General features: G+C 36.4%; 2 protein-coding genes across 7 annotated transcripts in view; one reads left to right on the top strand and one right to left on the bottom strand.

The window, feature by feature from the left end:
- Window positions 1-9,873: 9,873 nt before the first annotated feature.
- degs2 (delta(4)-desaturase, sphingolipid 2) lies at window positions 9,874-16,350 on the top strand. The gene is made up of 3 exons (XM_039786995.1): window positions 9,874-10,014; window positions 13,728-14,470; window positions 15,132-16,350. The coding sequence occupies exons 1-3, from the start codon at window positions 9,933-9,935 to the stop codon at window positions 15,273-15,275; spliced, it is 969 nt and encodes a 322-aa protein (XP_039642929.1). The 5' UTR covers window positions 9,874-9,932; the 3' UTR covers window positions 15,276-16,350.
- A 280-nt stretch (window positions 16,351-16,630) lies between these two features.
- The window catches only part of evla (Enah/Vasp-like a), a 37,309-nt gene continuing 27,394 nt past the window's right edge, over window positions 16,631-26,545 (bottom strand). For 4 of the 6 annotated variants that reach the window (XM_039786464.1, XM_039786463.1, XM_039786462.1 and 1 more), the window contains 11 exons: window positions 24,420-24,477; window positions 23,351-23,412; window positions 21,593-22,501; window positions 20,387-20,640; window positions 20,086-20,201; window positions 19,901-19,928; window positions 19,268-19,310; window positions 19,052-19,112; window positions 18,731-18,788; window positions 18,562-18,619; window positions 16,631-18,079 (listed from right to left, as the gene is read on the bottom strand). In XM_039786464.1, the coding sequence (XP_039642398.1) occupies window positions 18,042-18,079; window positions 18,562-18,619; window positions 18,731-18,788; window positions 19,052-19,112; window positions 19,268-19,310; window positions 19,901-19,928; window positions 20,086-20,201; window positions 20,387-20,640; window positions 21,593-22,501; window positions 23,351-23,412; window positions 24,420-24,477 (1,685 nt within the window). In that variant the 3' untranslated portion in view covers window positions 16,631-18,041. Of the gene's footprint in view, window positions 18,080-18,561; window positions 18,620-18,730; window positions 18,789-19,051; window positions 19,113-19,267; window positions 19,311-19,900; window positions 19,929-20,085; window positions 20,202-20,386; window positions 20,641-21,592; window positions 22,502-23,350; window positions 23,413-24,419; window positions 24,478-25,696; window positions 25,835-26,545 lie in introns of those variants that run through there. The other 2 variants (XM_039786466.1, XM_039786467.1) reach the window with 2 other exon arrangements.

Here is a 26,545-nt window from a genome sequence, read left to right as displayed (position 1 = left end):
GGTCATAGTATAGTATGTCGAAAAAAAAAGTCATAGTATTGTATGTTGAAAAAAAAGTCGAAAAGACAATTACAATAGGATGTATTGTCAATGTATGGTATGTATGTCAAGGTATTTTAAGAAAAGTCATGTTACAGTGTTCTCTAAATAAAATATTCAAAAAGAAAATTGTTGCTGTGTGGCATTCCTTCTTTGTTAGTATTGTTCGAAATAAAAAAGTAGAAAAAAGTCATGCTATACTCGAAAAAAGTCCAAAAAAAGTCCTAAGTATAGTTATGTTGAAAAAAAGTAAAAAAAGTCATAGTATAAAATATGTTGAAAAAAAGTCATAGTATAGTATGTAGAAAAAAAAGTCATAGTATCGTATGTTGAAAAAAAAGTCATATTGTAGTATGTTGAAAGAAAGTCATAGTATAGTATGTTGAAAAAAAGTCATAGTATAGTATGTTGAAAAAAAAGTCATATTGTGGTATGTTGAAAAAAAGTCATATTGTAGTATGTTGAAAAAAAGTCATAGTATAGTATTTTGAAAAAAAGTCAAAAAAGTCATACAATGGGATGTATTATGTCAATGTATGTATGTGTATGTATGTATGTCGAGTATAGTATGATGAAAAGAAAAAGGCCAAAAAAGTTATAGCAGTGTATGTAGAAAAAAAGGTTATAAAAAGTCATAGTATAGTATGTTGAAAAAAAGTCATAGTATAATATGTAAAAAAAAGTCCCAAAAGGTCATAGTATAGTATGTCGAAAAAAGTCATAGTATCGTATGTCGAAAAAAAGTCATATTGTGGTATGTTGAAAAAAAGTCATAGTATGTCGAAAAAAAGTCGAAAAAGAGTCATACAATAGCATGTATTGTCAATGTATGTATGCATGTATGTATGTCAAGGTATTTTGAAAAAGTCATGTGATATGTGTTCTCTAAATAAAATATTCAAAAAGAAAGTTGTTGCTGTGTGGCATTCCTTCTTTGTTAGTATAGTTCGAAATAAAAAAAGTCAAAGTATAGTATGTCGAAAAAAGTAGAAAAAGTCATAGTATAGTATGTTGAAAAAAAGTCCAAAAAAGTCATAGTATAGTATGTAAAAAAAGTCATAGTATAGTATGTAAAAAATAGTATTAAAGTGTAGTTAGTATGCGAAAAAAGTCATATTGTAGTGTTGAAAGAAAGTCATAGTATAGTATGTCGAAAAAGTCATAGTATAGTATGTTGAAAAAAAGTCATATTGTAGTATGTTGAAAAAAGTCATAGTATAGTATGTCGAAAAAAAAGTCATAGTATAGTATGTCGAAAAAAGTCATAGTATTGTATGTTGAAAAAAAGTCGAAAAAGAGTCATACAATAGGATGTATTGTCAATGTATGTATGTTTGTCAAGGTATTTTGAAAAAGTCATGTTACACGTGTTCTCTAAATGAAATATTCAAAAAGAAAATTGTTGCTGTGTGGCATTCCTTGTTTGTTAGTATTGTTCGAAATAAAAAAAGTAGAAAAAGTCATAGTATAGTATGTTGAAAAAAAGTCATGGTTTAGTATGTCAGAAAAAAGTCCAAAAAAAGTCATAGTATAGTATGTTGAAAAAAGTCAAAAAAGTCATAGTATAGTATGTTGAAAAAAGTCATAGTATAGTATGTTGAAAAAAAGTCATAGTATCGTATGTTGAAAAAAAGTCATAATGTAGTATGTGGAAAAAAAGTCATAGTATAGTATGTTGAAAAAAAACTCGAAAAAGAGTCATACAATAGGATGTATTGTCAATGTATGTATGTATGTATGTCAAGGTATTTTGAAAAAGTCATGTGACATGTGTTCTCTAAATAAAATATTCAAAAAGAAAATTGTTGCTGTGTGGCATTCCTTCTTTGTTAGCATAGTTCGAAATAAAAAAGTCATAGTATAGTATGTCAAAAAAGTAGAAAAAGTCATAGTATAGTATGTTGAAAAAAAGTCATAGTATAGTATGATGAAAAGAAAAAGGCCTAAAAAGTTATAACAGTGTATGTAGAAAAAAGTTATAAAAAGTCATAGTATAGTATGTTGAAAAAAGTCATAGTATAGTATGTTGAAAAAAGTCAAAAAAGTCATAGTATAGTATGTTGAAAAAAGTCAAAAAAGTCATAGTATAGTATGTTGAAAAAAGTCATAGTATAGTATGTTGAAAAGAATAAAAAAAGTCATAGTATAGTATGTTGAAAAAAGTCATAGTATAGTATGTTGAAAAAAGTCAAAAAAGTCATAGTATAGTATTTTGAAAAAAGTCATAGTATAGTATGTTGAAAAAAGTCAAAAAAGGTCATAGTATAGTATGTCGAAAAAAGTCATAGTATCGTATGTTGAAAAAAAGTCAAAAAAGTCATAGTATAGTATTTTGAAAAAAGTCATAGTATAGTATGTTGAAAAAAGTCAAAAAAGGTCATAGTATAGTATGTTGAAAAAAGTCATAGTATCGTATGTAGAAAAAAAGTCATATTGTAGCATGTTGAAAAAAAGTCATAGTATAGTATGTCGAAAAAAAGTCGAAAAAGAGTCATACAATAGGATGTATTGTCAATGTATGTCTGTATGTATGTATGTCATGGTATTTTGAAAAAGTCATGTGATATGTGTTTTATAAATAAAATATTCAAAAAGAAAATTGTTGCTGTGTGGCATTCCTTCTTTGTTAGTATAGTTCAAAATAAAAAAAGTCATAGCATAGTATGTCGAAAAAAGTAAAAAAAGTCATAGTATAGTATGTTGAAAAAAAGTCATAGTATAGTATGATGAAAAGAAAAATGCCTAAAAAGTTATAACAGTGTATGTAGAAAAAAGTTATAAAAAGTCATAGTATAGTATGTTGAAAAAAGTCATAGTACAGTATGTTGAAAAAGTCATAGTATAGTATGTTGAAAAAAGTCAAAAAAGTCATAGTATAGTATGTTGAAAAAAGTCCAAAAAAGTCATAGTATAGTATGTAAAAAAAAGTCATAGTATAGTATGTCGAAAAAAAGTCATAGTATCGTATGTTGGAAAAAAGTCATATTGTAGTATGTTGAAAAATAGTCATAGTATTGTATGTTGAAAAAAAGTTGAAAAAGAGTCATAGTATAGGATGTTGAACAAAAGTCATATTTTAGTATGTTGAAAAAATGTCATAGTATAGTATGTTGAAAAAAGTCATAGTATAGTATGTTGAAAAAAGTCAAAAAAGTCATAGTATAGTATGTTGAAAAAAAGTCATAGTATCGTATGTTGAAAAAAAGTCATATTGTAGTATGTGGAAAAAAAGTCATAGTATAGTATGTTGAAAAAAACTCGAAAAAGAGTCATACAATAGGATGTATTGTCAATGTATGTATGTATGTATGTCAAGGTATTTTGAAAAAGTCATGTGACGTGTTCTCTAAATAAAATATTCAAAAAGAAAATTGTTGCTGTGTGGCATTCCTTCTTTGTTAGCATAGTTCGAAATAAAAAAGTCATAGTATAGTATGTCAAAAAAGTAGAAAAAGTCATAGTATAGTATGTTGAAAAAAAGTCATAGTATAGTATGATGAAAAGAAAAAGGCCAAAAAAGTTATAGCAGTGTATGTAGAAAAAAGTTATAAAAAGTCATAGTATAGTATGTTGAAAAAAGTCATAGTATAGTATGTTGAAAAGAATAAAAAAAGTCATAGTATAGTATGTTGAAAAAAGTCATAGTATAGTATGTTGAAAAAAGTAAAAAAAGTCATAGTATAGTATGTCGAAAAAAGTCATAGTATCGTATGTTGAAAAAAAGTCAAAAAAGTCATAGTATAGTATTTTGAAAAAAGTCATAGTATAGTATGTTGAAAAAAGTCAAAAAAGGTCATAGTATAGTATGTCGAAAAAAGTCATAGTATCGTATGTCGAAAAAAAGTCATATTGTAGCATGTTGAAAAAAAGTCATAGTATAGTATGTCGAAAAAAGGCCAAAAAGAGTCATACAATAGGATGTATTGTCAATGTATGTCTGTATGTATGTATGTCATGGTATTTTGAAAAAGTCATGTGATATGTGTTTTATAAATAAAATATTCAAAAAGAAAATTGTTGCTGTGTGGCATTCCTTCTTTGTTAGTATAGTTCAAAATAAAAAAAGTCATAGTATAGTATGTCGAAAAAAGTAAAAAAAGTCATAGTATAGTATGTTGAAAAAAAGTCATAGTATAGTATGTTGAAAAAAGTCAAAAAAGTCATAGTATAGTATGTTGAAAAAAGTCCAAAAAAGTCATAGTATAGTATGTAAAAAAAGTCATAGTATAGTATGTAAAAAAAAGTCATAGTATAGTATGTCGAAAAAAAGTCATAGTATCGTATGTTGGAAAAAAGTCATATTGTAGTATGTTGAAAAATAGTCATAGTATTGTATGTTGAAAAAAAGTTGAAAAAGAGTCATAGTATAGGATGTATTGTCAATGTATGCATGTATGTATGTTGAAAAAAGTCATATTGTAGTATGTTGAAAAAAGTCATATTGTAGTATGTTGAAAAAAAGTCATAGTATAGTATGTTGAAAAAAGTCAAAAAAGTCATAGTATAATATGTTGAAAAAAGTCATAGAATAGTATGTTGAACAAAAGTCATATTTTAGTATGTTGAAAAAATGTCATAGTATAGTATGTTGAAAAAAATCATAGTATAGTATGTTGAAAAAAGTCAAAAAAGTCATAGTATAGTATGTTGAAAAAAGTCATAGTATAGTATGTTGAAAAAAAGTCATAGTATCGTATGTTGAAAAAAAGTCATATTGTAGTATGTGGAAAAAAAGTCATAGTATAGTATGTTGAAAAAAACTCGAAAAAGAGTCATACAATAGGATGTATTGTCAATGTATGTATGTATGTATGTCAAGGTATTTTGAAAAAGTCATGTGACGTGTTCTCTAAATAAAATATTCAAAAAGAAAATTGTTGCTGTGTGGCATTCCTTCTTTGTTAGCATAGTTCGAAATAAAAAAGTCATAGTATAGTATGTCAAAAAAGTAGAAAAAGTCATAGTATAGTATGTTGAAAAAAAGTCATAGTATAGTATGATGAAAAGAAAAAGGCCAAAAAAGTTATAGCAGTGTATGTAGAAAAAAGTTATAAAAAGTCATAGTATAGTATGTTGAAAAAAGTCATAGTATAGTATGTTGAAAAGAATAAAAAAAGTCATAGTATAGTATGTTGAAAAAAGTCATAGTACAGTATGTTGAAAAAAAGTCAAAAAAGTCATAGTATAGTATTTTGAAAAAAGTCATAGTATAGTATGTTGAAAAAAGTCAAAAAAGGTCATAGTATAGTATGTCGAAAAAAGTCATAGTATCGTATGTCGAAAAAAAGTCATATTGTAGCATGTTGAAAAAAAGTCATAGTATAGTATGTCGAAAAAAGGCCAAAAAGAGTCATACAATAGGATGTATTGTCAATGTATGTCTGTATGTATGTATGTCATGGTATTTTGAAAAAGTCATGTGATATGTGTTTTATAAATAAAATATTCAAAAAGAAAATTGTTGCTGTGTGGCATTCCTTCTTTGTTAGTATAGTTCAAAATAAAAAAAGTCATAGTATAGTATGTCGAAAAAAGTAAAAAAAGTCATAGTATAGTATGTTGAAAAAAAGTCATAGTATAGTATGATGAAAAGAAAAAGGCCTAAAAAGTTATAACAGTGTATGTAGAAAAAAGTTATAAAAAGTCATAGTATAGTATGTCGAAAAAAGTCATAGTATTGTATGTTGAAAAAAAGTCGAAAAAGAGTCATACAATAGGATGTATTGTCAATGTATGTATGTATATATGTCAAGGTATTTTGAAAAAGTCATGTGATATGTGTTCTCTAAATAAAATATTCAAAAAGAAAATTGTTGCTGTGTGGCATTCCTTCTTTGTTAGTATAGTTTGAAATAAAAAAAAGTCATAGTATAGTATGTCGAAAAAAGTAGAAAAAGTCATAGTATAGTATGATGAAAAGAAAAAGGCCAAAAAAGTTATAGCAGTGTATGTAGAAAAAAGTTATAAAAAGTCATAGTATAGTATGTTGAAAAAAGTCATAGTATAGTATGTCGAGGAAAAAAAGCACAATAAAGTCATAATAAGTTATGTTGAAAAGGTTGAAAATAAGCACATTAGTGTAGCTCAGTCATTAGGGACTTGGCTTGGGAACCAGAGGGTTGCTGGTTCAAATTTTGACTAGACCAAGCCCAATAAATGTCAAGGTATTTTGAAAATGTTATGTTACGTATTCTGTAAATAAAAATATTCCAAAAGAGAATTGTTTGTTAATATAGTTTGAAATAAAAAAAGTCATAGTAGAGTATGTCGAAAAAAGTAGAAAAAGTCATAGTATAGCATAACGACAAAAGTCGTATGTCGAAAGAAAGTCATAGTATAAGATGTTGAAAAAACTCATAAAAAGTCATAGTATAGAATGTCGAAAAATAGTAATAGTATAGTATGTCGAAAAAAGTCCAAAAAGTGATAATATAGTATGTAGAAAAAAAGTCATATAAAGTCATAGTATAGTATGTCGAAAAAAGGCATAAAAAGTATGTCGAAAAAAGGAATAAAAAGTCATAGTATGTCGAAAAATTGCACAATAAAGTCATAATAAGGCATGTTGAAGTTGTCATTAGGGACTTGGGTTGGGAACCGGAGGGTTGCTGGTTCAAATCTCAGATGGACCAAGACAAAAAGATAAATGTAAAGGTATTTCGAAAATGATGTGTTCTGTGACCTGCAAATAAAATATTCCAAAAGAAAATTGTTGCTGTGTGGCATTCCTTCTTTGTTAGTATAGTTCGAAATAAATAAGTCATAGTACAGTATGTTGAAAAAAGCCTTAAAAAGTCATAGTATAGTATGTTGAAAAAAAGTCATAGTATAGTATGATGAAAAGAAAAAGGCCAAAAAAGTTGTAGCAGTGTATGTAGAAAAAAGTTATAAAAAGTCATAGTATAGTGTAATGAAAAAAGTCTTAAAAAGTCATAGTATAATATGTTGAAAAAAAGCTATAGTATATTATGTTGAAAAGTCATATAGTATAGTATGTCGAAAAGAGTCATAGTATAGTATGTCTTATTAGGGACTTAGCTTGGGAACCAGAGGGTTGCTGGTTCAAGTCTCGGATGGACCAAGACCAAAGAATGTGAACAGTTGGGTTGGTTAGGTTTAGGCAAGAGGAGTGGGATTGGTTATGGTTAGGGTAAGAATGTCAGGGTGATAATATTCCAAAAAGGTGTCATACATGAGTAGTATGGATAACTGTGTCTAAATATATGCCATGCTACTGTAAATGCACAGAGGTGCAAATAGCATACATTGGTATTTGTACCAGACGGGCAATTAATAGAACACATTGCTGTGTGCACCGGCGGGGTATGAATAGCATTCATTTCTAATTGCACCAGGGTACGAATAGCATACACTGCTAATTGTACCAGGGTTGCATATAGCCTCACCCATAAAATATTCCAAAAGAAAATTGTTGCTGTGTGGCATTCCTTCTTTGTTAGTATAGTTCGAAATAAAAAGTAATAGTATAGTATATCGGAAAAAAGTCAGAGTATAGTATGTTGAAAAAGTCAAAAAAAGTTATAGTATATTATGTTGAAAATAGTCATAGTATAGTATGTCATAAAAAAGTCTAAAAAAGTCATAGTATATTATGTTGAAAAAAGTCATAGTATATAGTATGTAGAAAAAGTCATAAAAAGTCATAGTCATAGTATGTCAGAAAAATTGCAAAAAAAGTCATAATAAAGTATGTTGAAAAAGTCAGAAAGTAAGACAGTAGTGAAGTTCATTCAGTAGGGACTTAGCTTGGGAACAAGAGGGTTGCTGGTTCAAGTCTTGGATGGACCAAGACCAATAAATGTCAAGGTATTTTGAAAAAGACATGTGACATGTGTTCTGTAAATAAAATATTCCAAAAGAAATTTGTTGCTGTGTGGCATTCTTTCTTTGTTAGTATAGTTCGAAATAAAAAAGTAATAGAATATATCGGAAAAAAGTCGTATGTCGAAAAAAGTCGAAAAAAAGTTATAGTATATTATGTCGAAAAGAGTCATAGTATAGTATGTCGAAAAAAGTCGAAAAAAAGTCATAGTATAGTATGTTGATAAAAGTCATACTACAGAATGTCGAAAAAAAGTCGAAAAAAAAGTCATATTAAAAAAGTCATATTATTGTATGTTGAAAAAAAGTCATAGTATAGATGTAGACAAAATTCTTAGTATAGTATGTCAAAAAAAGTCAAAAAAAGTGATAATATAGTATGTAGAAAAAGTCATATAAAGTCATATTATAGTATGTCAATAAAAAAGTCACAGTATAGTATGTCATAAAAAAGTCTAAAAAAGTTATTTAAATTATGCTGGAAAAAGTCATAGTATGTCGGATAAAAAAGTGATATGTATGTAGAAAAAAGTCATATAAAGTCATAGTATATATAATATGTCAATAAAAAGTCTAAAAAAAATTCATAGTAAAGTATGTCTAAAAAAAGTTGAAAAAAGTCATAGTATAGTAGTTGAAATAATTCATAGTTCAGTATGTTGAAAAAAAAAAGTCATACTGTAACAGTAGTAGTAGTAGTATCAAATGCCATGACATACAGTAGGTAATAAAAAAAGTCATGGTATAGTATGCCATGAAAAAGTTATGGTAAAGTATGTCGTAAAAAAAGTCATAGTTTAGTAGGGCGATACATTTTGAAAAAATCATAGTTAAGTTTGTCGAAAAAAAGTCATAAAAAACATGGTATAGGACTCGAAAAAAGTCGAAAAAAGTCATAGTTTAGTATGTCGAAAAAAGTCATAGTTTAGTATGTCGAAAAAAGTCGAAAAAAGTCATAGTATAGTTTGTTGGTATAGTTCGTCGAAAAAAGTCATAGTAATAGTAGTATAGTAGGTCAAAAAAGTCATAGTATAGAGTATGTCGAATAAAGTCATAAAAAGTCATAGAATATAATGTCATAGTATAGTAGGCTATGTCATAAACATTTCATATACATTTCATATTATAGTAGCCTATGCCATAAAAAATGTGAATATAAAACGTGGTATAAAAACGTGGTTTAGTATGTCTAGGCCTATGTCCTAGACTTATAAAAAGTCATATTAGCCTAAAGTAGGTTATGTAAAGAAATTACATAAAAAAAATGACAGTATAATATCACATAAAAAAGTCATATTATAGTATCTCATAAAAAATAACGGAGACGGACAAAATACACAGAGCTATATATAAAGCCGGAGCTCTACCTAGTGGAGAAGTCACGCTGCACCACTGGTTACTAATGCCCGTAAAAAATTATTTGTATTCGCCCCGTGATTCAGAAATTCCAAATTGTAATGGGCTCTTCCCAGACTGTAAAAAAGATGATAGCCTACATACATACAGTCATTGGTTCTTCCTTGGCCCATGCTACACCCTTCCACCAAGTTTCATGAAATCGAGCCAGTAGTTTTTACTAATCCTGCTGACAGACTGTAGGCTACAAACAAACAAACAAACAAACAAACCGAGCCAAAAACCTGACCTCCTCGGCGGTAGCCAATATGTGGTCTTATTTGTAGAACAGATAGCTGTCTGGACTCTATGTGGACTATATTTTCTTTCTTTTTAAATAGAATCATTTTGCAATTCCAGTAAGCATTCACATCATCCCTCGAAATATAGCCTATAGAAAGCTAGTATCAATAGCCTACAGTTGTTTCTCGTGAACGGTTGTAAAGATGCAGTTGTTAGCATGCTGTGGAGCAAAAATCTGCCTACGTTGAAGCAGGTGCATAGCCGACGTCCCTCCCTCAGCTCGGGGGGAGGAGTTTGTGATCTCACCTCACACCTGCAGCTGGTGAGAGTGGGTGTGCCCCGATACTGTCAAGGTTTGATGACACACATCATAATGCCACAGAGCCGGTGCCGCAGACAGAGAACGGATAGTCATGGGAAAGACAGGTGGAAGAGGCGACTTTGAATGGGTCTACAATGACCAGCCGCACACTTCAAGAAGAAAAGAAATTCTGGGTAAGAAATGATAGAATATAAAAGCTTTGTCAACAGTGAGAAATCAGCTGAGTTAAATTCCTGGTTTGTGTGATACATTGGAGCGTAGGCTACGTTTTTTTTCTTCCCGGGACTAGTCTACAGTTTCCCAAGATCTAATCCGGTTGAACCTGTTTAGCCGTTGTTTAACGAGCGATCAGTTAACAATGAATGCGGGTGAAACGTACAAACTAACAAGATAATTTTGACAAATTCACTTAGACTAGTCCTAGATGTTAAAGGAAGTTACACATTTCTTTATAAGCCCAAGTAGAAATATTCTTTCAAACTCCCAGTGGTATAGCCTGCAGTCTATTGTCCCAAATTCCCCCATCCAATCTCCTTAATTTTTGAACCTGCTAAACCACCTGTGCTGTTTAACAGGTGTTTTATAATATGCGCGTGACAGGTTTGCCGCTCAAAAAGTCATTTATTAAGTCATTTTGATGCAAATGTGTATTAGCCTATTTACAAGCGAAAAAATGGCAGGGCGACCCCGTTCGGAAACGATTGTGGCAAATGAGGCCAAATGTTTTCCCGGCACTAATACACACAGTTGCCATAATTTACAATGTAGCCTAAAGAAATCATGATAGTCCTAGGCTACTTTCCTAACCCCCACTCATCAAAACTGGTTTTATAAACACTACGGCGCTTTTCCGGCCGCACCCCGAAAATTATTTGGGACACTAAACCTCAAGTATAGCCTACCATAATTATGAGTGTTTCTTACATTCACTTAGAGAGAGCAAAAGGCATGATGTTAAAGTGTAGACACTCAGATAGCAGTAATGACATGTTTCAGTCTCCCAAATGATTTATTGGGGTCTGCTTGAAAATCGAACCAAAACCTATCACCTCATCTTTTGTGTAAACCTGTCTTGAATCTTTTTTTCTCAGACTTGGGAGACAAATAACGGCATATTTATAGCAGGTGCAATTGACAATGACCCCGTGCTTGCTAGGTAACAAGACACATTCCTTGCTCATGACAAACACAGATGCAATGCTGTGCATGAAGTGAGAAGAAAGGCTTTGTGAGAGTCAGGGGATCTGGGAGGATCCCTGAAAACGTAACATTTATTCAACAAACCGCTTAAACTACGTCGGTTTTCATTAGTTGATTAATGCAAGAGCATATCCTATCCAATCTGTATCAAGAGCAGTCCCTTTTGGTAATCTGATCTATTATGTGCTTCGATTGCAAACCGTTTAGAGGAACAAGATCTGAACCTATTGCTGTACATTTGATCCTGCTTTGTCCACCAGGCGCATGGTTGCTCAGGTGTCAAAAAAGCACATCTAGAAGGTGATGGGTTGTTTCACCCCACTGAGCTTTGAATTATTGAAGTGTTTTTTTTTCTTTTACTTATCCTCTGCCCTGCCCTGATGGGAGAGGCAGAAGGATGCGAGTGTCAGGGGTTGCGTGCCTCATTTCCTTTTTACATGATCATGTGGGATATTTTGATTGACGTAATCGTCTACCATTACAGTAGAGGTCACACGGCTGATTGTGAATGATTGTGACGAGCGGGTGTAGCCTAAGTTAGCAGCAGGTTTGATATTCGCCGCATATTCGTTTTCGACTTACCCCCATTCAGTTTCTTCAATAAAATTTGAATACATTATGAGTGTAGTATGTTGAGGAAAGTTCAGGACACTGTATATAAAAAAAAAAAAATCACAATGGTATTTGTTGTCGCTACCGTCTTGTGCGAAAACAACACTTCAATCTACGTTCTGGCTATTGGCTGAGTTAGGGACCGTCTACAAATTACATTGCTCAGGCAGGTAAAATAGACTACGGGGATTTTTTTCAGGAAAGAAATCAACAAAAGTCAACAAAAAGACATTTTCTCATTCTGATTTCTGTAGTAGTTGCCAATGGTGGGCTGTTACTTACTACAGGTGCATTTTTGCAGATATCTTGCATTATGGTGAAACAGTATGCAATTAAATGTTTGAAATATTCACCAAAAATCAACAAAAGACCTCTCATCCTGATTGCTGTAGTACTTTCCAACTGAAGTGCCCTAGTTACTACAGGTGAAACTTTGGTGAAAAGTCAAACTACATGCAAGCAGGAGTCATTTATTTTAGACAAATATTCACAAAAAATAAACCAAATAATTTTTTTTCATTCTGATTGCTGTAATAGGCTACTTTCCAACATAAGTGCCCTAGTTACTACAGGTGAAATTGTGGTGAAAAGTCAAACTACATGCAAGCAGGAGTCATTTATTATAGAAAAATATTCACAAAAAATAAACCAAATTATTTTTTTTCTCACCATAATGTGAGATATCTGCAAAGGAAAATGCACCTGTAAGTAACAGCCCACCATTGGCAACTACTACAGCAATCAGAATGAGAAAATGTCTTTTTATTGAACTTTGGTGAGTTGTTCTAACAATTAATTCCATCCTGCTTCACTATAATGTGACATATAACAAAAATATGACCTGTAGTAAGTAGCAGCCCACCATTGGCAACTACTACAGCAATCAGAATGAGAAAATGTCTTTTTGTTGACTTTTGGTGTTTTCTTTCCTGAAAAAAATCCCAGTAGTCTATATCATCTGCCTGAGCAATGTAATTTGTAGATGGTCCCTAACTAAGCCGGAACGTAGATTGAAGTGCTGTTTTCGCACGTAAAACGGTAGCAACAACAAATACCACTGTGATTTTATTTTTTTAATTATTTTTTTATACTGTGTCCTAAAATGTCCTCAACATACTACACTCGTAATTTAGTTGAATTTTATTGAAGAAACTGAATGAGGGGTAAGTCAAATATGAATATCTGGCAAATATCAAACCTGCTGCTAACTTATACCCGCTATTGTGACGCTGCCTGATGGTCGATCGTTTTAGATAACCTTTAGTTTAAACGTGAGGCTGATGAGTTATGTGACCATAACTGGAATGACTTGTCTCTCTGACATGGTGAAGTTGAAATCCAGCGAGGACTGTACAGCTTTTTCTGCAGGGCAGCTGTAACCTGATGAAACGATGTCTTTTATGATGTCAGGTTATTGATTTAACTTTATGCTCTGTGGGAGGGCTACATATCTAACCAGGGTCGTAGCACAAAATTCTGGGCCCCTGTTGAAAGGCATTTTCTATGGGCCCCTTCCCGCATCCATAGCTATTTATTCTAGCATCTTTTTGGGCCCTCCTCACATGAGGGCCCTGGGTACTCATAACATGGCAAGAGACGTACATGCAGTGGAAATTCAACTAAAGCCCTTTTACTTACCATGGTGAGCCTAATTTACATAGGGGCATTACACAAGTGAGCTGAAAGCATAGACACAGGCCAGATTTGCATGAGCAATCACAGAGCATAGCTATCTTTTATCTAATGCCTGATGGTATATACTCTTTAACCTCTGTGATCCTGCAATTTGGATGAATTTAGGCTGTAAGGTGTGGCAAGTGTAACACATCAGAGGGTGTATGTCCTCATGAGTCTATTATGTTGTAAATGCCATATGAACTCCATTTCCTTTTTTCTTCATTTGGTTTCCTTTACTATCTTCCGCGCCTACCTTTTTTTATTATTTTTTTTTTTTCTCTTCAACCATTAACCCCCCTCCTGCTCTTCCCACTTCTTTTTTTTTCTTCTTCCTACAATCACTTCATCTCTGTCCACATCCCTTTCCAACCCATTTTCTATCGGTTTCCTTCCTCAGCCAAATATCCAGAGATCAAATCCCTGATGGGTCCGGACCCCCAGCTGAAGTGGGTGGTATCAGGCATGGTCCTGACCCAGCTCCTGGCCTGCTACCTGGTCCAAGACCTCTCCTGGAAGTGGATCATCTTCTGGGCTTACGCCTTCGGAGGATGCATTAACCACTCCCTGACTCTGGCTATCCATGACATCTCTCACAACGTGGCCTTTGGGAACAAGCTAGCGAAGTGGAACCGCTGGTTTGCCATATGGGCCAACCTGCCCATCGGGTTGCCTTACTCTGCCTCCTTTAAGAAGTACCACATCGACCACCATCGGTATCTTGGTGGCGATCAGCTGGATGTTGACATCCCTACAGACATTGAGGGATGGTTCTTCTGCACCCCGGCCAGGAAGGTCCTCTGGCTCTTCCTCCAGCCCTTCTTCTACGCCTTTCGCCCTTTGGTGGTCAATCCTAAACCAGTGGGTCAGCTGGAGATCCTTAATGCAGCTGTTCAGTTCACAGCCGACTTAATTATCTACTATCTATGGGGGCTAAAGCCCATTGTTTACCTCATTGCAGGTTCTATCCTGTGTTTGGGACTGCATCCTATCTCTGGACATTTTATAGCTGAGCATTACATGTTCCTGAAGGGACACGAGACATATTCTTACTATGGACCACTGAACTGGATCACCTTCAATGTTGGATATCACATGGAGCACCATGACTTCCCCAGCATACCTGGCAGTAAACTTCCTCAGGTGAGACTGTGTTCTCTAGTAAGTTATGATTATTTAAATCATGACTAACTTTCCAACAGGTCTCGTGTTTGGACCCTGAGATTTTTTCACAAGGTGTGGGCAGATAAGACGCGCCCCTCCTGTCTTTCTGAATCTAAACAAAAGGGTATCAGCAAAGGCCACATGTCCCTTTTTTCCCCCTATCATATCAACTGCAAATATTTATCAGATGAAAGGCCAGCCTTTGCAACAGAATAACTGTTGCTCCTCTACCAGAGCATGAGGAGAATCAAAGTGAGATACCTTTTGACACAGCCAACAACTGCTTTTACAAAACTGCTAGTTTGAAAATTCTTATGAGCTATTGTTGTTCTAAGAGGGACTTGGGATCAGTTTGTTTTAACTATCAAGTCATACATTTTCAGGATTTATTTTAAAATGTCACTTTGGAATAGAAAGGTCTTTCTGTACTTTAACAGCAGTGCATTATTTTCAGGCTGTCAACAACACCTGATCATCATCACTGTCCAGTGGTAGGCTATATTTTAAAAGAAAGTACAAGGCCTTTACGAGAGAAACTGCATTGTGCTTCTATCAGATTTAGTGTCTGTATATGGTATAGATAGAATACCATCACTCTCTTTTTTTCTATTTCACTTGATGTTTTTTTTTTTATTGGCAGGTCAAGGAAATTGCAGCAGAGTATTACGACTCCTTACCTCAACACACTTCCTGGATCCGGGTGTTATGGGACTTTGTTTTCGACGACAGCATCGGTCCATACGCTAGAGTCAAACGGGACTACAAGCTAAGCAAACAGGAATAGATCTGTGATGTTTCCCCTTGACCAGGAATGTGAATTTCTGCCGTTAATAATCTATGGACTATAAAATGTCATATTTTTAAATCGATATTATCCTCCATGAAGGGTGTGGATGTCACTGTGGGTAAACATTCTAACATGTTGGGACATCTTAAATCAATCCTGTGCTTGAGTTACTATAGAGCAAATGAATATGCACATTGCAGTTGCATACATACGCAGTGCATGGAAATTGGAAGAGAATTCAGAGACAGCTTTACTTATCCCACTAGTTATTGTTTTTTTTTCCTGCTATAAACAGATGGCCCATCTTTGTGACAGTGATGACATGTCCTTGTATCCAGAAGGCACTGAGAATGACAAAAATGAGAAGCCAATATTTCAACAGAAAAAAAATCCTTATATGATAAAGGTAACACATTCTCATGAGGTTTGATAGATTGCACTTTCCTTTTATTCTGCCTACAAGCATTACGTCTTCTGAATTTCTGAATGTGAAAGAAAAGGCATACAAAGGCTGTCAGATTACCTAAATTAATTTTGAATCCTCTGTGCAGAACAGTGCTGAGGTGGAAAATAAGCATTGAAACTTACCTTTCAGTAAGAAGAGCCTTTTTCACCAGTGAAACCAATTCTGCTTGTTCGCAGCTCCATCATGCTGTAAACTGTTTGATTACATCTACAGGGAGTGGACAAAATAAAACACCTTATAATGCAAAAAAAGTAGTTATTTAGAAAATTCCAGTTTTAAATCTCATGTTTTTTTTTTTAAACTGTCAGGGAATTAACTTAGTGGTCATTTCATGTTGCTCAGCAAATCTCAGTTGGTGAGTCTTGTGGCTACTGGTCCTCCACAAACTAAATCAACACTTCAGATATTTTTTTTTATTTGAACTTTACAAGCTTTACCAAATTAGTATTTACTACAGAGGTATTGTATTGTATGGTGTTTATTTTGTCCAACCACTTGTATGTACAACTTAATGTGTGTTGTGATTGATAAGTGTGATTGTTTCTATTTAAATGACTGTACTAAATATTAAAAGATCTGTTTAATAAACTACTATGGAGAATATGACTTAATGGTTGATTTTTTTTTCATTTCATGTTTTGTGGTAACCAGATGCAACCTTTTTCTTATTAAAATATTTCCTAAAACCATGTAATCTCTCTCTCACACTCACACACACACACACACACACACACACACACACACACACACACACACACACACACACACACACACACACACACACACACACACACACACACACACACACACACACACACACACACACACACACACACACACACACACACACACACACACACACACACACACACGGTTGACACGTCGATTGCTTTTGTTTGAATGAATTTACTTCCAGCTTTTAAATCAGAACGTAGTTGAGAGCAGACAGAGCGGATAGAATGCAACAACCGATATTCAACCAAATCCTTCAAAGACACATTTAGCTACCATCACATAGGCCTACCATTCACTTTCTGCACATTCTTATCTAGGTTAGATTTGCATATTATCAGAGCAACCCCCCTTTATTTTCACATTGCTACCATTATTAAGTTCAACATTTCATATATAGAAAGGGGAATCTTCATGGAAACAAACCACTATAATAAATGTACCACCGTTTATTTCTTCTTCTTCCCCAAATCAAATAAACTAATCCATAGAGATGGGGGTTTCATGCATACTTGGGAGGTTCACAAAGCATAGGATGGCTAATAGGTAGTACTATATTGTTTTATATCTAGGTAAAACCAGGTGGCACATTTACAGTTATCTGCCTGTTTTGTGAATGATCCCCAAGTTTCAATTATCTCGCACATCTGCACAGGTAGAGAAAAACGTGTACCTCGGTCACACTGGAGTTGTAGAGCAGACTGTTATTGTGTGTTATTTGATTAATTGTCAAAGAATCAATTTCTCATTTGCAATATTTTAAGCCTCAGACATGAAGGAAATAGGTCATTTTGGCCAACTGTGGTTCAAACATTAACATGTTTTGCAACATGTCTGGAGAGAAAAGATTAGACACACCCAACACCAGTATGAACAAGGTCATAAAAAGCCTGTTTTTTATGTGTTTAAAAATGCCAGTTGAGGGCAGGTGAGTCTGCAGCACCATTATGCCCATATTGTGCTTATTATGAAATAGTTAGGGATAAACTAAACAAAAAATAATGATAGAAAATATAAAAGGCTGACATAAATGGTGTGCAAGATTCCTTTGTCCTTCTATAATATCAATAAAATACTCATTGTCATCAATATCATCATCACCACAGTTTTTAAATAATAAAACAGTAAAAACTTAGAAAACAAAAATATTTTCTTCTTAAGAATTGGACTGAACAGAGAACAAAGAGTTGCAACACTGGGCTGACTGAGTCTAGGTGCACAGAGAGGACCACAACACCAAACTCAGCACAAATGTCTGTCCATCCCTCAGTTCATCTTTTAGTGTATTTGTCATCCTCTGTTTCAGTTTGTCAGTCCTTTAATCTTTCTTTATCCATCCCTCTGTCTTCTGCTCCTCTGTCTTAATAACCTTGCTCTGTTTCTTTCATTTTCGCTGTCCAGCAGACTCAAATGTTGGCACAACATCTCTGCAACTTGCATCATGGCATCGATAGGTCACAGAAACATTGAGAGAACATTCCCCTGGTCCTCGTGTCTGTGCATCTGCATGTCCATCCTCCTCCAGCTCCTCCTCTTGCTTTCCTCCTACTGTTGCTCAGATAAGATTAGGATGTACCGATTCTGCCGATTTCTTGTCTGATGGCTACAAGAAAAGAACTCATTTCAGTGAACATTTCCGCAGCAAAAACTTGCACAGTCATGTATTTGTTTGTATCAAATGTGTGTGAAAGATTTTTTTATTTTATTTTATTTTTTTATTTCACCTTTATTTTTACAGGCAAGTCATTAAGAACAGGTTCTTATTAGGCTAGAAAATAAATACATTAGAAATACATACAGTTTAGAAATTACGTAAAATACCTTTTGAAATACTACACAGACAATAGTAAACACTTATAACGAGATAAGTGCACAGGTACATAGGTGAGTAAGAGAGGGAGAAACCGTTCAAATATTTAGCTGGAAAAATTATTATGAGTCATCAAGCCTTTTCATGTTAGGATTAGTAACATTTTACTGCCAGTGAGTTGTAAAAACTAGTGAGTGGAAAAGATTAAAGATTAAATATGCTTTGTGCTCCTGGATATACAGTACAATACACTTTACAACCACTGCGTTGCTTACCATTTATGATTTCATCTTTCACTTTATGCAACTCGCGTACAACTTCATCCAAAATTTCCTGCAACACAGAACCTGCTTGTGAGTTCTACATTGCAGGGAAAAAACGTTCATCTACAAAGTACTAAACCCATACAAGTAAAACATAGTAAAACGCGTTTCTGATACCAACCTGTTTCATCCTGTCAAATTCTGTGTCTGATTCACTAGTGCTGCCGATGGGTCTCACTCTGCAACACAAAAGAATAAACTGCGGATGAGCATTACACACTACATATTTAAGGATTATGTGCTGTTAAATTTTTTTTTTGTTAAACATAACCACAATTTAGAGAATCTAAATCTTAATCCATATTTCATTTCTGTTACCACAATACAGTGCCTTTAGTGCAAAGGTTGAGATTAATGATTTATCCCTGTGGTTAATGCTGGAGGTTTGCTATATTATATCCAGACCACACTCCCTTTACTCCTCCTCCTCTTATTTACAGACCTGGACACCAGTGAGGACTTTTCTGTAGAGTTGGATCGTTCCCATGGCTTCTTTAGAGCATCTGGCGAGGGGAAAATAATAAATTACATCAATTCAAAATAACTCTGAAACAGCAGGCTATAACGCAGTGCAGGAGATATCTTCTTCTATCATCTAACCTGTAGTTTTATGGGACTAATGCTATACACTAATCTGGTGAGAAGGTTTGTTTTCTACCTGTTGAGTTCTGCTGACCTGGCCCTCTGCCACTGGAGTCGTCCTGCAGGAGAGAAATTAATTATCACTACACAATAGTAAATCAGCTTTGTGCAAGTATCCCAAAGAGGTTAAATTTAAGATCACATCTTAAATAAATAGTTAAACATTTTGGGAAATACACTTATTATGATGAGTAGATATCACTCTCAAAATTCTCTCATTATATTTATATACTATATGTTAAATATATATAGCCACCGCCAATAGCTTATTAATGTAGCTCAGCTTGGCACAGAGATTGGAAACGGAACGTGCTTGCTCCGTCTGAAGGTAACAAAATCTGTCTACCACCACGTCAAAAGCTCCCTAATTATGTTGAACTATTTTTTGGAAACTGTGCTCTGATTAAGAAATAGTCTAGCACATGACCCCAGAACTATAAAATGAGTGAGCTTTAGGTGGATTTTTGTTACCTCTGGACAGACCTAGATCAGCTGTTTGCCCCGGCTTCTAGTATTTATGCTAAGCTAACAGGCTGCTGGCTCCAGCTCCATATTCAACAGACGGACATGAGAGTGATATCAATATTTTCATCTAACATTAACATTCAATTTTTCCAAAAATGTCAAACTATTAAGGCACAAGACTTACTTCATCAGGTTTCTCTGAAGCTTTCCGTCTGTGAGAGGTGAGTACACGAGCAAACAGTGAGATACACATACAAATAATTGAGTAACTGGTGCAGAAAGATTGAGACATGGATAAAATACTAGAGTTTATTTCCTCATTGAGATGAACATTTACTGCAAGTAAAGCAGAACCAGGATTGGTTTTACCTGCGAGCTAGTAAGGCATTCATCTCCTGCATCAGTCCCTCCCCACCACCTCCACTGCCACCACTAGAACGATTGGAGTCACTTTTGCCACCAGACCCGGGCGGACTGTTCTCATCCTGAAGAACACATTACCAAATGGGTTGCAGTTTTTTTCTGTGGGGGTTTCTGGACTAAGGGCGCTCTATGTGTCTTTACCCCATTACTCCATAAAATACACAAATAACACAGCTTCAACATGTAGCTACTGATAAAGTAGAACCAGAAGGACTGGATCTCCTAAGCTTTAACCATGGAGGCTCACCCTATGGACTTTACGTAATTTGGCTCCAGCCAGTGCTGCAGCCAGTCCTGAGGGTTGGTGCTGGGCCCCAGGCGGGCCCCCAGGAGGCCCTCCACCAGTGGGCAGTGGAGGGGGCATGGGTGGGGGCACCGCCATTGGGGGCGGTGGACCCGGTGGCGGTGGTGGGGCTGGAGGACCAGCCATGGGTGGTGGAACTGCAGATGGAGGAGGTGCCACAGAAAGCATAGATGGGTGACCTGCAGAGACAGGGGGGCCTGGGAGGGGCACAATTCCATATAGGTTAATGGCTGCATGGCTTGATTGACCTTTTATGCCCTTGGGAAGATTGTATGAAGACCGTTTGAGGAATGATATGCTACACACTCACTGTATAACAAACACCTAACAACCACTTACTGAGACTGCTGGCCACCGTGCAGCACACTGAGGTATTCATGGGGAGAGTGTTATTTATAGTATAATATTTTATATTTGGTAAATTGGCTGATTATATACAGTTAAATAAAGTTTTTATATTTTGTACTTTACAGGCAGCCACTGACTTCATTTCATTTTAGTATGTATGAAAGTTACATCATTGTCTCAGGGTAATACAGTTGCAAATGAGGACTCTTTTGAAAACTAAATTCAAACTAAATCTAAGACAGCTTAAAGTCTGCATAGTATCCTTTCATAGTGTCTATGTTTGCAACATCACTTGTGAAAGTGACAGCGGCAGCTAAACAAAACAATAACAAAATTATTTGCATGTACCATTGAGAAGAACTTTCAGAACAGTCGCTGCCTGCAACCATGTGACAATAATGTGACGGATGACAAAATAAGGTGCGACAGACAGATCAAATAGGGTATGTATGTTTAAATACTCTAAATATTAAATACTATTTGATCCGCCCTTACGGTCCTGAGAACAGATCTAATCAGACAACATAAGTGAAAACGCCTGTGTGGAGGTGGACTGTGGGTGTGTAGGGGCTTTAAGTGCAGATTTTTGTGTGTGCATATGACACATGCCTTTTTCGTGCTCTCGTGTAGCATTATGGGAAAGGTGCATTCACTAGAGTGAAAATATACTCCCTTAAAAAAACACACACACACACACACACACACACACACACACACACACACACACACACACACACACACACACACACACACACACTACTGCTGAGAGACTACCTCCTCCTCTCTCCTCCTCATACTTACTGCTGCTGACCATGGGGGACTGGTGGGGGACGGGGGAGGGGATCTTCTTGGGCGAGCCCCCGTCAGACATGGCAGTGTAAGAGGGGGGTGAGGAGGAGGAGGTGGGGGGCTGGGCCTGCTGGTGGTACGCCTGCTGCTGTTGTTGTTGCGGATGCAGTTGCTGCTGAGGGTGGAAGGTGGATGGGTACTGGGGCTGGTGGCTGGGGGCTGGGCCTGGGGCTGTCTGACCTATCAGAGGAGGCAAGGGGACGGCCTCACAGTACTGTGGGGTGAGTGGCAGATGCTGAGAATGAGGAGAGTAGGAGCCATCTGGCTGGCCGTTGGAATGAGGGTGGGGCTGGTGCTGGGGGTACTGGTGATGGCCTGACACGGTGTTTGGGTCAAGAGGTGGGGGCTTCATCCTAGTGCTTACGGGTGGTAGAGGGTGAGCCAATGGGAGGGTGGGCTGACTCTGCTTCACAGGCATGGCCATCATAACAGGAGGGGAGGCGGAAGGGGGCAACTGGGCATACATGTGCTGCAAATGGGAGGCGGACCAGGTGCCGTGTTTAGGGGGGAGCATGATGTCTTGTTGCTGCTGTTGTTGTTGAAGGTGTAGGTGGCGGGCTGCTGTGGGAGGAGACAGAGGGATCTGACGGACCTGTCGGCCCTGGGTGGTCACTCCTGCCTGGACTGGGGAAAAGGCTGAGGCGAGTGAGGTGGAGAGCTGGGAGGAGAGCTGGGCCCTGTCCCTAGCAGCCCCCACCTCTTTCTCCTGAGAGGGAGAGGAGGTGGCGGAGGAGGGAGGAGAGGAGGAGGCCACGCGGGCGTAGGAGGGTGGCAGTGTGCTAGCTCTGTACTGTCTGTACTCAGGAGGAGTGTCTGGGTGGGTGGGAGGAGTGGACACTTTATATTGGAGAGTGGAAACGACTGTGACGGGCAGAGAGAGAAAGACAGAGAGGAGAGACAGAAGGAGGAGATGCAGACGAAGAGGAGGACGGAGGAGGGCAACAAACAAAGGAAAACAGAAAAGAGAAAAACGTGAGAAGAATGAAAAGCAACCAACTGAGCAACCAAGCAAGTAAAGATGAGAAAATCAGGAGCAATCCAAAAAACGGAAGCCAATAGCAAATAAAGAATCAAAATATCATAAAAAGAACAAGCAGCAGAATGCAACATGACTGAGCCATGGTCAGAAAGCATATGACATTTCCCCCCCCCCCAACAGTAGCTGGAAGAAAGAGATGGCAGTAGAGCATGTTGCAGGGACAGGGGGGTAACTGATATCGCCATTGACAGCAGGAACAAAGGAGGATGTTTAAGTCTGAATGTGTATTTAAGGGGCAGACTTGAACATTTATATGTGTGCATGGATAAAAAAGCATAAAGGCATACAGACTGGGGAGTAGTGGTTGAAACTAAGGCGGGGACCACCAACACAAAGCACATTGGGAAAGCCTGTTTACCTCTAGGAACCTATTTTATCAGGGTCTGGAATCTCTAGTATTTAGTAAGAAAAGTGTGCTAAGCCTGACTAAACACTGATAATGTCTCTCGTTAAAAAAATCATAAAGCAGAGCAAATATCAATTTGCTCCTCAGCAAGGATGTTTGTTGACAGCTGGAGTGTGCACTGAGGTTCTTTTTGTTGACAGTTTTTTTTCTAAAAAGCTTGTGTAGCTAGGAGAATACGTTATGCAGCCTTCAATTCATTTCAGTCTCCAGAGCAGCTTTGTGTGTGTTTATATAGTCGGGTGTGGGTGTGTTTGTTTAACCTCACCTGATCCTGACGTTCGTCGCTCCCTCTCCTTGTGCGCCTGCATCTGATGTTGCTCCATCATCCTATGAAGTGGAAGCATGTCACGGTTCTATAAACTGTTATTTCCAATCAATCTGTTTCAATAGATTAAGCTTGAGGTGTAGTTGTGTGTAGTCACTGTCCTTAAAGATGCAGTAGGTAAGTCTTATAAAACTAACTTTCTGTCATATTTGCTGAAACTGACCCTATGTTCCAGTTGAACTACATGAATTATGTAAAAAAAAAAGAAAAAGAAAAAGACAGCTCCTCTGGCACCTCCTACAGCCTGTAGTGCCATTGGCAAAATTCCACCGCTCCCGGTCGATTTTCTCCAATCTGGGCCACAGGGGTGGTCTATCTGCCTGTCAATCACTGCTCAGGCACGTACACGCATATATAGCGTTCTCCCCTCCCCCCTCCCCGCGCACGAGCTGCAGAAAGGTTTTCCAAAACTCCGTGAATAATGGAGTGGCTTTTCAGAGGTGGCGTGGCTGCAGGATTTATCTTTCACTTGGTTATTAGTAGTCAAAAGTCCACAAAGCTACGTTGGTGAGGATAATAGTAACGTTAGCACAGTGGTCGGTCTGATATGATGCTGAAATGGCTAACGGTAGCCTGCTAGTTAGCATCGTTTTACGGTTGGTGAGTAAAGTTAACGTTGTGTTGGTGTTTAGTTATTGAACATGTTGTCTGACATGCCGGCAGTTCTGTCAAACTCCGTTGTGTGGGAGGGGCTTAGGAGACGGTTTGGGCTGCAGCAGAAAGGGAGGACGGACTGAGAAGTTGGCGATGTTCAAATTTGCTGGCAAAGTCCTAGCTCTTCACAATCTTACCTACTGCAGCTTTAAATTAAGATCTTAAAAGGGTTTTCTAGGGATCATAGTTCCATAGAATTAGCTGCAAAGAGGACTATGACGCTTTGTTTTGTGTTTCCATCTAAAATGCCTTCTTCCATATGCTCAGAATTGTAATATTATATGTATAAATATTTGCTTTTCTGTGCAAAGACAGCTTCATTTATGCTCTTGTATACAGTGGTTAGAAATCTTACCTCCTCTGTGCCTCGCTTTCCTCTGAGGAAGGCCCGTTTTGGCGCTGGACGATTGGACCTGAAAGACACAAAGGGGGAGAAAAAAATAAACCACATTAAAGCAAAAAGCCGTCAATCCACACATCAGCCATCTTCGGTATTCCTAATTAAGTTAGGCTTCTTGTCCACAGCTCTCCGTTATGTGCAAACTTTCTTTACTTTTAAAGAATTTTAGTGCTGAAACTATTTGTCAATTGACAGAAGATGTATTCATAACAATTTAGATAATCATTCATATTTAGGGAATTTATGCTCAATGGTGTTTTTTGCCCCCAATGTCTCCTTCCAGGCAGCACTGCGACCGCTGCCTTCAAGATCACCTAACCCTAACCTTAACCCCAAACCTAACCAGTGCCTAATCCTAATGCCTTCCAGGCAGCGCTGCCTGGAAGGAGCCGTTGGGGGCAAAAAACACAGATAAAATGTATTGAGCAAAAATGGCAAATGTAGGCTGGTTCAAGCTCCCCAGGTGCTTGGTCTCCATTTTATATCATGAATATGTTCTGTGTTCTGATATTTTACATACTTAATGATTGATTAATTAAATAAAAAAAAATTCAAAGTTGCAATTCCTAATTCTAAAAGCATTCCCCCTCAGCACTGAATATAAGCTTTTAATGCGGCAGACACCATCAGAAGCCAGTGTACTGTATGGGAATACAACAGAAAGAGAAATTAAAGTCTGCGTATGACATAAATATTGTTCTGATCTTTGACGGTTGGCTAATTAATGCTATAAATTGATGAAGTACCCTCACACCTCAACCTTCTTTCCCTTTAAACTTTCTTCCCTCCTCTTAATTTCTTCTCTTTTTTTCTTCTGTCTAAACTATTTGTATTTACTCCCCCCCCCCGGCTTCTTCCTTCTTCCTGGTCTTTCTTTCCATTCTCCCTATTATGCAACTTTTGTTTGTTACATACAGTATTTCACAGCATGAAAGTGCATTGGTAGCTTTGTTTTTTCACTCCACATTTTGTTTCTATTTTTCTCTATTATAGTCACTCTGTCCTATCCTGTTGAAATGTGTAGTTGTCCTGTGCCTCTCTTTCTGGGTTGTTTTCACTGAAGGATTCGGAACAGATCTAAACACGTGTGTCTAACATCTTTCAGACTTATAATAAGTGTAAGATAACTCAGGTAATTATGAGACGCATTTCCATCTGTAAGCCCTCAAAATTATAATAATTGTATATAAAATAATCCTAGTAGCGAGAGCAGGAAGAGATGCTGTGCTTACTGAATAAACGGACCACAGCAGGCTTCATGTGAGAAACTGTGACTTTGCCCTGGAGGGCTAAAAAGAGGTTTATAATGTAATTTGCTCAATATGTTGCCAGCCACAGGAATTTCAACTGCAAACCACAGCAGGAAAGAGTCTAAGAGAGTGGAATAAACAGAAATATCATGCACATATGAAACCAAACACATATAGGGAACAAAAACACATGGGATTGGTTTGCAATAAAATTGTGTCAACAAAAGATAACTTATCAGCTTTTAGGTCACTATATCAACATTGTTTAAAGACAGTACCAAGTTATCAGCCGCATGACCATCTCAGTTTAGCACTTTGCTTGTTGACCCCCCTCCCCCAGAGCCTCATTCTGGGGCGGCTATTAATGGGGAGCATCAGGGACAGCACTTATCACATATCACCAGAATACCAGTCATTAAACTTCAACGCCCGCCGTGACATCAAGAACACCCACAAGTGATATTTCCGTTCGCTGTGTCTGGAGCATAGGGGTGGCGGGTGGGGTGACGGGGGCAGTCAATATGAGGCAGAGCTGGGGCTTCGAACTGCAGTTTGAAAAGCACAATGTGGAACACAGCGAGGGTTTAAATGGAATTGTTGGACCCTTTTTGTACCAAATGTTATGTACACTTTTCATTTGAGTGTTGTATTTTTGGATTCATTGTAATTTTGCATCAAAGGTGTCTTTTGACTGTCAGATAGAGCACTACAAGAGCTTTCCATTCATGTATTATAAAGATTTTGGGCTAAAATGTGACCTCCAACCTTTTAACTTATTATCTTTACTATCAAACTTCAATCAATAAGATCAATCAACCAACCAACCAACCA

This window comes from Perca fluviatilis, chromosome 20, assembly GCF_010015445.1.
Source record: "Perca fluviatilis chromosome 20, GENO_Pfluv_1.0, whole genome shotgun sequence".
In the NCBI taxonomy this organism is placed as follows: Eukaryota; Metazoa; Chordata; class Actinopteri; order Perciformes; family Percidae; genus Perca; species Perca fluviatilis.
This window is presented reverse-complemented; position numbering and strand designations above follow the sequence as displayed.

Coding starts and splice junctions, on each gene's coding strand:
- degs2 (XM_039786995.1), top strand. CDS start 9,933: ATGGGAAAGACAGGTGGAAGAGGCGACTTTGAATGGGTCTACAATGAC. Junction 10,015..13,727: donor AAGAAGAAAAGAAATTCTGG/GTAAGAAATGAT, acceptor TTCCTTCCTCAG/CCAAATATCCAGAGATCAAA. Junction 14,471..15,131: donor CTGGCAGTAAACTTCCTCAG/GTGAGACTGTGT, acceptor TTTTATTGGCAG/GTCAAGGAAATTGCAGCAGA.